Source organism: Brachyhypopomus gauderio, chromosome 1, assembly GCF_052324685.1.
Source record: "Brachyhypopomus gauderio isolate BG-103 chromosome 1, BGAUD_0.2, whole genome shotgun sequence".
Taxonomy (NCBI): Eukaryota; Metazoa; Chordata; class Actinopteri; order Gymnotiformes; family Hypopomidae; genus Brachyhypopomus; species Brachyhypopomus gauderio.
This window is the reverse complement of record NC_135211.1, coordinates 13334431-13348650: the sequence shown is the minus strand read 5'-3', so window position 1 is coordinate 13348650 and position 14220 is coordinate 13334431. Positions and strand designations below refer to the sequence as shown.

At 43.9% G+C, this 14220-nt stretch overlaps 1 protein-coding gene across 2 annotated transcripts; it reads left to right on the top strand.

Annotated features, from left to right (window-relative positions):
* Positions 1-1089: 1089 nt before the first annotated feature.
* On the top strand, positions 1090-14151 carry acana (aggrecan a). Of its 2 annotated transcripts, XM_076997843.1 has the most exons (19): positions 1091-1375; positions 3711-3796; positions 3946-4329; positions 4469-4643; positions 4996-5123; positions 5208-5501; positions 6051-6374; positions 6690-6864; positions 6989-7116; positions 7372-7665; positions 7783-7866; positions 7970-9538; positions 9656-9769; positions 10662-10775; positions 11507-11665; positions 11798-11880; positions 12000-12144; positions 12254-12436; positions 12525-14151. In XM_076997843.1, the coding sequence occupies exons 2-19, from the start codon at positions 3718-3720 to the stop codon at positions 12599-12601; spliced, it is 4509 nt and encodes a 1502-aa protein (XP_076853958.1). In that variant the 5' UTR covers positions 1091-1375; positions 3711-3717; the 3' UTR covers positions 12602-14151. The 2 variants fall into 2 exon arrangements, with proteins under 2 accessions (XP_076853968.1, XP_076853958.1); XM_076997853.1 differs by lacking the exon at positions 10662-10775 and having other exon boundaries at positions 1090-1375.
* The last annotated feature ends 69 nt before the right edge of the window (positions 14152-14220 follow it).

Sequence of the window (14220 nt, the reverse complement as noted above, 5' to 3'; positions counted from 1 at the left end):
GCACATCAATGTTACAACACTACTGTTAATACTATTATTAATAAAACATTAAACTGAAGGAAGTTCTGTTGCTGAATGCCACATACAATAATATAAAATGGAAAGTAAAATGAAAAGTAAATGTAGTTACAGATTACTTATACTTACTGGAAAGGAATGTGAGCCATTGAAACCCACACGGGTCCAAATATTCAAAAATACTTAAAACTTCAGCTAACTACAAAGCTTGAACTCTTTGGAGTTGATGGCTGGGAAGGGAAAGGTTAAGAAAACAATGAACGCTAGGCATTGTTTTACACCTCTGGGGTTAGGGTATTAACCCGACCAACACGACCAATATTCTCACTTGTGAAAAGTACTCTGGCGTGCCTTTTAATGCTGCTATTTCCTCCGCTGTTTTTGGATAACCACTGGGGCGGGTCATGTTGCTCACAGAAGGCCATTGTCATAGAAGGCTAACTCCTGCAACTTACTGGTTGTTCACCTCCACCAATTAATGTCACTGAGGGCTAAAGACAATTTATGCTCTTTAAAGCGCCTCCATTTTAATCTGTATTTTTTGCCTTATTGCATACAAATGGCAATAGGATACTGGAAAACTACAAGTAGCTACAGTCTTTTTCTCTCTCTCCCCAAATTTTCTTTTTCTCATTATCGTTTTATATGAGGTACAATGACCACACTAATGTTTTTATGGCAAAACAATAAAAAAAAAATAGGGTTACGTGCTGATTTGGAAGTTTTTTTTAATTATATTGTTCTCCATGCAATTAAAACCAAATTCTGAACATGGAAAGTACAGCAGTGGCAAAGTAATAATAAGTAATTAAGAAACATTCAAGGAAATAAAAACAAATAAGGCCCTCTTTAGCTCTCATTTTGACTCTGCAGGGTTCGACTCGGCACGTTGCAGTTTTTTTTTGCTTTTTGACCCGAAGCAAGCAGCAGAGACACTACACATGAGACAAATAAATTGTTAGGTAAGTCTTCATTTATCATTACATGCCATTGCATCGACAAATCTCCACAGGATGTGCGTATGCTCTGTCACGCAGAAGTACCATTACATCATTTAATGCAACTGCCAAAATAAAGTTGGCTCTCCCCACCTTCTTAACGCTCTTCCCCCCTCGCCCCTTCCATACCCTTGACAGCTAAACGTATTTCCCGACACAAGTAGCCCTCTCTCTCTGCTCCTCACTCTCTTATGTGGAGCAACGGCCGACCTGATCCGGTGAACAGACGGGCTCAATCGGATTCCTACCGGACTCTCTTCTGTTTCGTGTCGGACTAGTAAAACGAATATAAAGTTATTGGTGCCACCAGGAAAAAGAGGATTAGGCGTACGTATACAGGAGTGCCTTTTCATCAACAGGTAAGCTGAAATGTCAGTTTCCGATGCGAGCTTAACCACTGACAGATTGATTTTGTACGTGGATGGGTTGAAATACAGTTTTATATTAACGTGAAGATGCTCCCGTATCGTGAACGGCCAGCTACGTGCTGTGAACCGTATCCAGATGTTCACTAAGTTTATTCTCCTGTTGTCCTGCGATGTACTGTTCAGTTGAAAAACTGTTGGAGTATTTCAACAGTTAAAATTTTATAGCGACGTAACGTTTATTGACTGAACGACGGATTTGGACAAATATTAGGTGTGTTTGATGCCTACCTCAGAGACAGAAGATTTTAACACTCGTTTTATTTCTTGGGCATGGTACAATAAAGAGTCCTGTCTGCGTCATCATATATTGGATAATGGTTATCATGATTTTTCCCCCGTTTTTTTCTTCAATTTGTAAGTAAAAACATACATTCTAAAGTAGGTCTTTCTATTGCAATGGCTAAACATATAAATGAAGATTCATAAAGATAATATTAAATGGAAATGCCACATACTGAAGTTATACTGATTCCCACAGCTTTTCCAAGCGTCCTGTTATTGAATTTATCTGCACAGAATCACTATTGACAGAACTACAGTCATTTATCACACTCATGCATGATTCCTATTCTGTGATGTGAGGGTGTATGCCAATGAACTCATAACATGTTTTTTCCATTTATATTCTTCAGCATGCAGCATAGATTAATTTACAGTGTATTCATGTTTTGACCACTGTGAGACTTTTCCATTTTTCAGTGTTAAGGTCTGGGAATGATCTTCAGCCACAAGGGTTTTAAAAATCTGGCTGCAGCAGAGCTGAGAGAGTGCCAGACACCTATAGCCTCTCTCCCTCTCTCTCTCTCTTCCTCTGTCTCTCTCTCCCTCTCTCTCTCTCTACCCCACCCCACCCCCCCCCCCCCCCCGGCACACACACATGCACACAGTCATCAATAGGAAAGAAAGAGCTAGTATCTATCTAAAATAAAAATCCACTGGTCTTCTGTAAGACAACTAAATGCTACATGGTATGGAATGCTACATGGTGACCGGAAAGCTCACAAGAGCCTCTGAAACAGAAAACAGCTTTATTTTCTGTGGTCAGAGTCAGTTGACATACAGGTTACTTCATTTTTCACTTTTACATAAGCAAAAGAACTAGAGACAGCAATAATGTACAAAAATAATGTTAGCCTCCCCTTTAAATTGGCAATGTGATGCTAGTATTTATAATGTCTGAGACATGAAGCCTCCGCTACCTCAAAAAGCTTTTGTTTGAGTATAATTATAAATCAGCTAGTTTTACATGAGGACATAAAAGGTAGAAGGCACGATGCCAGATACTAACCAACAGGGTTGAAAAAAAACCATCTCCCCCAGTGCCACTGATATTGTTTTATCAGTCAATTCCTGATAGCTCAACATCTAATTATAACTAAGAATGTTTTACATTGCCACAATAAACATTTGGTGTGTTTTCTAAAGGACAGATAGTTTAAATATGCTATATATGGGCTAAAATCAAGTTATTTTTGGCTTAATTGGTTATTTTAAAAGAATGCTGTTGAGTTACACGGTTTAAATGATTAATTTCTTTAACACCGGCTGAACCGAACTTTTATGTTGTTTACTTAGAAAGAAGTGGAAGAGGAGTATCAGGGAGGGTGACCCAAAAGCGTTCCCTGAAAGGGAGCTGAGAGTTTACTCAGCTATGAATAAGACACTCTTGCCTTTTCATGGCATGTGTAAGATTAGTCTCTGTTAGGAAGAGAGGACGAGCCTCTGACTGCTCTTAGAAAGTCAAATAAATGCACAATTAACTCTAAAACGCTGGCCAAACCTTTGCACAATCTCACTTATACAGACGTTTTCTATGCGAGCCAAATATTTGAGACGCTTTTTCCAAGTAAGACTTTAGGAACAATGGGCTTTTTCTTTATTTGTCGTGGTAATTAAGGACTTTTATTTCCAAAGTGCCTGGTCTAATAGTGATGATGTGGAGGGAACTGTCATACAGCAACATGGGAACTGTGGGTTTCCCATGTGTCTTTGTGGATATTGGAAATTACAATGTGGTCTAGTTCTCACAGAGGTATGAATTCCATGGTCCCACAAAAGGCAGCTTGTTCTGGACATGCTTTTTCAAAGCACTTGAAGTAAACTGAATTGACTGTGTACGTCGCCAACGTATGAGTTTTAAAGAGCTTTTGTTCTTTTGTTATCCTCACTGTGCTGGTAGTTAATTGTAAGTTTTAGTTATTGCAGTACGTTCACTGAAAATCTTATGCACTGTATGAAATGGTCTCAATAGTTGCTTTAACTCTAGGTGAGCCATGACACCATTGCTGTTACTGTACATGTGTCTCCGGGTTATCCCAACATTTTGCTCCTTTGCGGACTACGCATATAGTTGTAAGTACATATTTCCCTTATCAGTCATTATTTGAGCAAATTCATTATCTCTGGTGTGAAATCGCTGGATATTAGTGCCGCATTAAACTGCTCGATGTCCTAATGCCAGCTGTCTTTTCTGATGTATCTCTTACTTGGATGTATCTCAGATCATGAAAGCACCCTGAGTGTCAGCATTCCCACCGAGCGTCCTCTACGACCCTTAATGGGAGATACGCTGGTTCTTCCCTGCTACTTCCAAGACAACACAGTACATGACCCGGGTGCCCCCACCATAGCCCCGCTCGCACATCGTATCAAATGGAGCCTCATCACCAAGGAAAAGACAACGGACATTCTGGTGGCCTCGGGTGGTGTAGTGTTACTGGATGATCGGTATATGGACAGGGTGTCCATGATCGCATACCCCATGACCCCCACCGATGCCAGCATTGAAATTTCTGAGCTCCTCTCCAATGACTCTGGAGCGTACCGCTGTGAAATCATGCACGGGATCGAAGACAGCTATGACACAGTTGACGTGGTGGTGCAAGGTAAAGCACCGTTTCCTTAGGAACGTCCACAGGACCTCAGCTTTAACTTAGTCTACTCAATGTAAAGAGGAGTTGCTCGGTCGTACTGTTAATCATCAGCATCAAGAACGCATTATAACCATCTGGAACTCTGATCTAGGAATCGTCTTCCACTACCGCGCCATCACCAGCCGTTACACCCTGACGTTTGAGCAGGCCAAGGCCGCCTGTGTCGAGAACAATGCCACCATTGCTACCCCTGAGCAGCTACAGGCAGCCTACGATGAGGGCTTCCATCAGTGTGATGCAGGCTGGCTTTCTGACCAGACTGTTAGGTGAGTCCATGGAGAAACTGATTGGTATACTTCATTTTACATGGGCAGGGTGGCACATTTTAAGAGTTACGCACGTCCTCTTTAAAGAGATGTCCACAGATTAAATAAGCAGCAAGAAATTCTGTAAACAGCACTGAATAAATGGATCTATGTGAAGCCAAGGGCCTATGTAAAACACAATACAGAAAAGGGACAGAAAAGGGAAGTCCTGTTCATCGCATAAAGAATGCTGGCTAACCATTCAAGACTTTCAAAATTAACTGGTTGTTTGTAGAGCCTCATAACTTATATGGAAATTTTGATATTCAGTGCTTTGTTTTGCATTATTGTTTGATTTCGCCGTTAATCCAAGGTATCCTATACATGATCCTCGAGAGGCATGCTATGGAGACAAGTATGAATTTCCTGGTGTGAGGACGTATGGAATCAGAGAAATAAATGAGACTTATGATGTGTACTGCTTCGCTCAAAACATGACAGGTACAGGAACTGAAGTAAAATCATCGAAAGTTTTGACTTGAGCAAATTGTTCCAACACTTACATGATCTAATTTCCTCTTACAGGAAGGGTGTTTTATGCCATGTCTCCTGAAAAGTTTACCTTCACCGAAGCGGAAGCACAGTGTTTTAAACTAGGGGCTAAACTGGCCACCACAGGGCAACTGTACCTGGCCTGGAAGAGTGGCATGGATATGTGTAATGCTGGATGGCTGGCAGACGGGAGTGTCCGCTATCCCATCAACATCGCCCGACTCCAGTGTGGAGGAGGCCTGCTGGGCGTTCGCACTGTCTACCGCTTCCCAAACCAGACGGGCTATCCTCTACCAGACTCACGTTATGATGCTATCTGCTACACAGGTATTCAGGATTGTTGCGGAATCCAGGGATTCCACTATAATTCCTATTTTCTAATTGCTACAGCTCTCCAAAAAATTGCCATTTACTGAATTTCCCACCTGTGGGATCAATAAAGTTTATTCAATTCAATTCAATTCTTTACAGTCATGGCCTGGTGGTAAGGAACTGGTCTTGTGACTGGAGGGTCGTGGGTTCGATTCCCAGACCTGAGGCCATGACTGAGGTGCCCTTGAGCAGGGCACCTAACCCCAACTGCTCCCCGGGCGCCGGGCTAGGGCTGCCCACCGCTCTGGGCACGTGTGATCCACAGCCCCATAGTAATCACTAGTGTGTGTGTGTGTTCTAACTGCACAGATGGGTTAAAAGCGGAGGACAAATTGCGATTGCGGTGTAAAAATCACAATTGACAAAAAAAATTAAAAATACGGCAGTTTGATGTTTCAGTACGCACATACGGCAGTTTGATGTTTCAGTAAGTGCCATTTGGCCTATAGCCAATGAATACTGTTTGAAGTGTTGACACTGGGTCCCGTGTTCTGTTTCACTTAGAAGAGAGTGAGGAAGGCTCAGCTGACATATACCCAGGTATACGGATGACTACAGAGGTTCGCATGGTGACAGAAAGCCCACAGGAAGTCATCAAAAAGACCTTCACAGAGAGTGAGCTACTAGGGGAGGTTGTGACCCACAGACCTCTGATCACCACCGCTGGCCTCCCACACGCCATGCAGAACGATACCCAGCAACCACTGTCTCCTCCACCCATCGTCACAAAGGAGCCTACAGAGCCGACACAAGGGGTGACCCCTGGACCTGAGCTCGGGTCAGAGATCCCACGTGAAAATGTAACAGAAGCCGTCATGTCTCCAACCGGTAAGCAAATGCCAAACTAATGCAGAGTGTCTTCAACCTTGAACAGAACCTGACTTAAACCTTCATACAGGAGTCAGGTGTGGTTACACCTGACCTTAATTAAGGTACACCTTCATTAATTGCTCAGTGATTCCAAATGCTTGGACCAGGACTTGATTCAGCAGGCAGAAGTACCTGGAAATGAATGTGTAGCTCTACTGAGTGATTGCTTTTAGTCCATTTCAATGGAATGTATTTGTCAGAGATATTTTCCTATAGACTTTTAATGTAAACTGACTTACCCGGCCCACGTTTCTTGTCTTCTGTACCACACAGGTGTTGTGTTCCACTACAGGGCGGGCTCCCAACGCTATGCGCTCACCTTTAGTGAGGCTCAGTTGGCCTGTCAGAACATCGGAGCAGTGATCGCTAGTCCCCAGCAGTTACAGGCTGCCTATGAGTCTGGCTACCATCAGTGTGATGCAGGCTGGCTGTGTGACCAGACCGTGAGGTAAGAATCTGGTGCAGCTTTCATCTGCATTAGCAAAACCTCTTTTATTCTGCATTACCTTCAAAATGATTGATCCATATTTTATTGTGATGATAATGTGTGGGTTTTCTTTCTCAAAATGAAGGTATCCCATCATGTCCCCGCGTGAGAAGTGCTCAGGAGATTTGGAGCACATCCCCGGCGTGAGATCCTATGGACTCCGGCCTGCCAGTGAGCGATATGATGTATACTGCTATATGGACAAACCAAGAGGTATGAACGCAGCAATTTTCAAACACTTTTGGTTGAAAGAAGTTGGAAAAAACATTTTATACAGTAAATGCTTTGCCCTTTACATAACAACATATAACTAAAGACTACATACTGTATATTAAACTAAACTATTGAAACAATATAAATGACACAACAGCCACAAGCCTCTGCTGGGCATGAAGAGCAGCTTGTCACTTCGCAGATGAACATGGAAGGGGACATAACGTAAACAGACATGTTTGCCATTCATTTCAGGGGAGGTTTTTCATGTGAGTTCGTTCATGGGCTTCACATACGATGAAGCGGTGGCTCAGTGCCAGGGTCAGAATGCCTCGCTGGCCTCCACCGCTGACCTGCACGCAGCCTGGAAGTTTGGCTTTGATAGGTGCCGCGCCGGCTGGCTCATGGACCGCGCCGTGCGCTACCCCGTTAATAACCCTCGGCCCCAGTGCGGAGGAGGGAAACCCGGAGTGCACACAGTGTATGTGTTCCCTAACCAGACGGGCTATCCTGACATGCACTCCAGGTTTGATGCCTATTGCTGTAGAGGTATGCTATAACTACACTTATGTACTGTTCAACGCTGATGCAGATGTTTGACCACATCATTACACATCAGTGGAAATCAAAGGTCTTAACAAAGACATACATCTATATATTTTGCAGTTGACCTCCAGCAGAATGTCAGTGAGACAGTAGTAGAAGAGGAGATGGTTAACCTGTCCTACATACCTAGTCTTCTTAGGCCTGGTAATGTGTACTGTGTATTCCAACTAAAGTCACAATTTTTATATGGTTTAATGGTATTAAAACTTATTATTTTAACTTTCTTCCTTTCATTTTATATCCACAGTAAGCCCTTCCATTGCACCTCCAGTTGAAGTGGAGCCTTCAGGTTCTGGTTCTGCAGACCTACATTCTGGGGCTAGTGGCTCTGCAGACCTGCCATCTGGTGCTAGTGGCTCTGCCGACCTGCCTTCTGGGGATAATGGCTCTGCAGACCTGCCTTCTGGGGCTAGTGGCTCTGCAGACCTGCCTTCTGGGGCTAGTGGCTCTGCAGACCTGCCTTCTGGAGATAGTGGCTCTGCAGACCTGCCTTCTGGGGCTGGTGGGTCTGCAGACCTGCCTTCTGGGGCTGGTGGCTCTGGTGATGTATCGGGAAGTGGGAGTGGGGAGCAGCCGAGTGAAGCAGTGGACATCTCAGGAGACCTTTCAGGGTCCAGCCTTGGTGGAGAAATGTCAGGCTCAGGCCGTAGTGGTGATGGCTCAGGTATACCGGTGACCTTCTCAGGGATTGAGTCCATCTTATCTGGGGATCACTCAGCTTCAGGGTCACCTCAGGAAGTCGGGGAAGGCAGTGTGCAGTTTCTCACTTTCATCCCGGGCCTGGGCTCTGGCTTTTTCAGTGGGGAAGGGTCTGGAACTGGAAGTGGCTCAGGTCTTGGCTCAGAGGAGAGTGGGTCTGGACTGGACTCTTTCAGCAGCTCGGGAGAGAGTGATGAGAGTGGAAACCTCTCAGGCACCTCTTCAGGACTGGAGTCCAGTGAGGAGTCCTCTGGTTTCAGTGGCTTGCCATCAGGCCTGTTACCTTCTGGAGATAACAGTGGTTTCTCTGGGCATAGCGGCAGTGGGGTCATCATGGTGGATGGTGACTGGGTGGATGTGTCCACTGTTAGAAGCCTGACTGGTCAGGAGCTGAGTGGAGCACAGGTGGATTTCAGTGGATCAGGGGATCTATCAGGGTCAGGGCTGAGTGGCTCCTCCTTTGGATTAGGCAGTGGCTCCTTCTCTGGATCGGGCAGTGGCCTCAGTGGATCCGGGAGCGCTTCAGGATTTGCTGGGGTCACCTTTTTGGAATCAGGGTTCACCGATCTCACAGACCAATCCAGTGGTGAACAAGAGGCTGCTAGAAATCTGGTGTATGAATCGGGAGAGTGGAGCGGCGATCTCTCCGGAACCTCCGGCCTCTCTTCAGGAGTCACGTCAGGGGCATCATCAGCCAGTGGAGACGTTATGTTATTTACTGATGGTGACATGGTAGAGATTTCTGTCCACCCCACTCAAAGCCAAGAGCTCAGGAAAGGGCCAGTAGAGCAGAGTGGGAGTGGGAGTGGGAGTGGACTATCTGGGAGTGGAGAGCGTCACACCATTCCTGCTAGTGGAGACCAGTATGCCGTGACTGTGGCCAGTGAAGACTCATCAGACGTTGATTCAAACGATGTTCCTGCTGTTGTACTATCAGCCCGAGCTCCATCAATGCTGCTCAGTGACACCGCAGGACCAATGGAAGTTAGACCAGGCCCTGCCGAAACCATTTGGAACCATGATTCTGCAACTCTTGCACCTTCAGTTGCCGTCACCACCAAACCTGCCTTTTCCCTACAAGCACCTGCTGTCATGGTAGCACCTGTCACAGAGAACTGTGAGTCCAGTCAGCTGTAGCAGCATGGTCGACTGACATAAAGACGCTACAATATTATGACCTAAAGATACATGCAAGTTTGTCAAATTTTCTGTTGATGTTTTGTCTACGTCACAGTTGCCATGGACCCATGTGATCCAAATCCCTGTGGTGATGGCTCATGTTCCGTCCAAAATGGGGTTGGTTTATGTCACTGTCCACCAGGACTGATAGGGGAAGGGTGTCATCTTGGTGAGTCCCTTAAGTCGGCTTCAGTTTTTATCAAACATTTCTGAATCCCTCACTTTTTACACGTGGTTTGGTCATTTGAGAATAGTACCAAATGTCCTATTTCACACTGGGTGGTCTGGGAGCCATTTGTGCTGTCATTACCAACGTCTTATTGTGTTTCCTCCAAACAATAAAAGCGTAGAAGTGTACATCCTCATAATTTTATACGATTTTAACTTTTTCCAGTGTTTTCTCTCATTAACTGAATACCCTTTTCTCTGTCTGTCATTGTTCTCTGTCAGTGTCAGTGTGTGTTATCTCTTTTGGTCTGCTGAACATTACCTAACTGTCGTCCTCACAGAGACGGCCATTTCACAAGTTGTCTGGCATGCGTGTGGTTGCCTGATTCTTACATTTACAGGAGCTCCCAGTAATCGGTTCGTTTTCGTTGACTGCCACCCCCTCGTGTTGTTTTTGTTCCACTCTGCTTATGCTCGAGCATGGCCTAAACGCCCCCCCCCCCCCCCCCCCCACTTCAAGTCTGCTGCACATGCTAACACCTGCCCTACATGTCTCCCTCTCCTTGATATGAATCTGAACCCTGAACTGATGCAACGCTTGGTGATCCATGGATGTAGGTTTTTGTTAACACCTTTCCGTTCAAACCACCATGGAAAGCAATTTGAAACCTTGAAAGCTCTTGTCATTGGGCAACAGATGGAAATAAGTTTCCTCTCGCTCGACAGGTTTGGTTTTCTGATTTGAGCTGGATCAGTATGTTGCATTGGTACATGACTTCTGATTCCATAAGCAGTGGTGTTCTACCAAAGCATGACCCCCTGACCCCCCCCACCCCCCACCCTGAGGGTCTCTTTGAAGTCATCAGTCTTAACTGCAGAAACTTTATTTGCAGAGGATGATGTCTGCCATTCAAACCCTTGTGCCAATGGAGCCACGTGTGTGGAGGTAGAGGACACTTTCAAATGCTTATGCCTGCCCAGCTATGGAGGGGACCGCTGTGAGATCGGTACGAGGTCTGCTTCAGCTAATTTTACTAACCACGTCCCAAAAACAACCGAAACCAATGAAACACAATCTCAGTGGGAGGCGCAGGCACAGTCTGGCCTTCTGGTGGCAGTAGCGTGTCAGAACCGAGGTCCGTTGAGTTGAGTTAGATAGCTGTAGATGTTTTCTGTGAGGTGGTGAGTGGCTGGAAGAAAGGTGTAGTGGAGGAGGTGCGGTAAAGGAATAAATGATGCCATTGCAGGTGAGTGTGAAAGGGTTGAGGGCCCAACACAGTTGTCTCTCATTAACTCAAACAGGTATGAGAGTTAGACAGGTGTGAGAGTTTTTCCCTGAGCTGTTCATTTTTTTCCATGTGAGCAGACTCTAGAAATAGGGCTGGATCAGTCCTCGTCCGTTTCAGTCCATGTTGTTTTCTCTGAGATGTTTATTCTTGACCCTACATAGACATGAATGGTAAACTCGCTTGCCAAGGGTGTGAGCTGTGGATAAACACACTACTGATTCATTGATTCCTTACCTACACTACACCAACTAGATTTGTTGTTAGAGATTTGTTGGTTTTGTTGGAAGAAGTAATTAATTTCATAGCCCTACATGATTTTTTTTTCTTTCCACTGGTCTATCTGAAATACAAGAGCCTTGTGTCCCTAAACATTGCTCTACAGGGTCCATGGTAAGAACATGGCTCCCTGGAGAAAAGTGTGACTCCCACTCCCTCATGTCTCACTCCAGACATAGAGAAGTGTGAGGAGGGCTGGACTAAGTTTCAGGGCCACTGCTACCTGCATTTCTCGGAGCGGGAGACGTGGGAGGAGGCAGAACAACACTGCAGACAGCTTGGAGCTCACCTGGTTAGCATCACCAACCGGGAGGAACAGGCCTTTGTCAACTGTGAGTGACTAATGTAGGCAGGATTAATGTGTGCTCAGAGCATGCGCGTGCTCTGTGCTTGTGTGCTATACACATGCATATGTGAATGTATGTGTTTCCCATCCCAGTTTAATGGCTCTCTCTTTCTTACAGCCCACGCACAGGACTACCAGTGGATTGGACTAAATGATAAGACATTTGAAAATGACTTCCAGTGGTCAGATGGAACCCCAATGGTGAGTGCATTCAACAGCCCACACTACCCACCATGCTGACACACTTTGGTGCTACACTACAAACAGTCCCTTTTGACTGAGATGTAATGCTTGACTGTGTTTAAATGTTTTCGCCTCAGCAATATGAGAACTGGAGGCCTAATCAGCCAGACAATTATTTTAACTCTGGTGAGGACTGTGTGGTGATGATCTGGCATGAAAACGGCCAGTGGAATGATGTACCTTGCAACTACCATCTACCATTTACATGCAAAACTGGCCCAAGTATGTAATACATATAAAATTGAGAATAAAACAACACACTCTTAATCTGTCTTAATCCAGTGTGGCTACTCATTCCAGAGCTGTGGAATTTGTTTTTTTTTTTTCTTAGTCAAATGTGGCCAGCCTCCTGAAGTGAAGAATGCCAAGATGTTTGGGAACAGAAAGGAGCGTTATCAGGTCAACTCTGTAATCAGGTATCAGTGCAATGATGGCTTCAGACAGCGCCACCTGCCTGTGGTCCGCTGCATGGCAGATGGACAGTGGCAAAAGCCACAAGTGGAATGTATAGCCCGTAAGTAATTGTTGTACACACATACATGCATAAAACTTTCTCACTGTTTACATATTTAAATATATTCATAATTTTTTTTCTTTTATAGAAATCAACAACAGACTTCTAAAGAGATCTACTAGGCAATGGTCTACCAGGCGAACATCAGTCAGGAAACAATTGTAATGAATTATAAAGAGGTAGTTGAGAGATATTAAGAATCAGAAAGTTATTTTCTAAGTAAACATTTCATATCAAAAAGTGTTATTTTTAAGACAAGTCCCTCTCCTGTATATAGCGTCCCAGCGTGCATACATAGATGATTGCCTTGAGACAGTAAGATCTTTTTTTGGGATTTTTTTTTTCACCTCATCCAAGAATTCACTTTATTTATGAAAGTATTATTAACATCAGTAGTGTAATTGGATCGCTGCACTTGCTCCTGAACTCTTCAGAGGTTTTCACAGACTACATCGTACAGTTTCATTCCAGACTTCAGACATTCATCAGGTTGCCTCCAAATATCTGTTGAATTTTTACTAAACTGTGCAGAGGAGGATCCTTCGTCCAGACTGTCTGGAATTTTGCAGCAAAAGGGAAAAACTAAGAACTAAGAAACTAAGGGGGTTTTTTGAGGGTTTTTTTTTTTTTTTTGCTTTCTTCCCCTTTTGAGCACCATAATATGAAGTTTGCAAGTACAAAGTTTTTACAGCACTTACTATATAGAACATAGAATATGAAAGATGACACAAAGTATTATTTCGATCTATAGTCTCAAAGAATGGATAGGTAATCTAGAATCGTTCATAGCCATAAAGAAGAGGTTTACATACAATTAATTTATTTTTGTTTAACCATACAAATAAGGAAAAAATTTAAAAAGTGTAATACATTTTTGAAAACACCTAATAACAGCCATTGTAATGTGAAATTAGGAGTATTTATTGATTTGTCACAGTATGACATCGTATCTGGCAATTTGACGGTCCAAAATATTCAGGCAACAAAACCATGTGAAATACATACCAACACATAAGCGTTACTTTTGTCAGAAGGAGGGCTAGACAGGCAGATCCTGTCAGATTGTCTGCTTGAATTTGTGCTGTTTGTTTTCATGTTTTGACTGAAGGCTGTGCTGGACGCAGCACTGTGAGACCACAGTGGCCTGGGCGACCCCCGCAGTGCCATCACTGTCACTGTCAGATCTCAGAACACCTCAGAGATGTCGTTACGACAAGTGCCTTATGGTTTTGTTTCTGAAGCACATTGCTCTTGTTTCTGCTTTAGTACATGGGAGAGGCAGTGCCTCTCTACCCCTGAGATTTGGGGGAGCTCTTTTGTAGACTGCAGTCTCGTTTTCATCACCAGTGTAGAACTGAATAGTAAAACTATTCAATTGTGTGCATTTTGATGTAAGCAAAATGGACATGTCTCTATGCCCCCCCCAAAAAATAAAAATCATATCGTTCTGTTTGAAAAAAGATGCAGTTGAAAAGTTCTCCTTTACTTGACTATGACTTAGTTCATATCTCAGTAGGGTGCACCTTCACAACAGCTGTGAAGTGCGCACGGAGAGACAGGCGCTGCCATGGAGTTGTGAAGGTTTAATTTCACTCCAGTACAGAATGTCATCTTTGCAAATTATGTACATTAAATCATAGAAGATGCACAATGTGTTCAAATACATTGATTGGTTAAAAGGAAAACCATGAAAAATTGCCAAATAAAATATTCACTTTTCATACAGGACTCTTTGTGATTTTCTTAAGGAAACATACCAATCAAGAATAAACTTTAATTTATTT

What these genes read in the sequence shown, in the direction of transcription:
- acana (XM_076997843.1), top strand. Translation starts at nt 3,718, where the DNA reads ATGACACCATTGCTGTTACTGTACATGTGTCTCCGGGTTATCCCAACA. An exon ending in AGTTGACGTGGTGGTGCAAG is followed by an intron (nt 4,330 to 4,468) that starts GTAAAGCACCGT and finishes ACTCTGATCTAG; the next exon opens with GAATCGTCTTCCACTACCGC. An exon ending in TACATGCAAAACTGGCCCAA is followed by an intron (nt 12,145 to 12,253) that starts GTATGTAATACA and finishes TTTTTTTCTTAG; the next exon opens with TCAAATGTGGCCAGCCTCCT.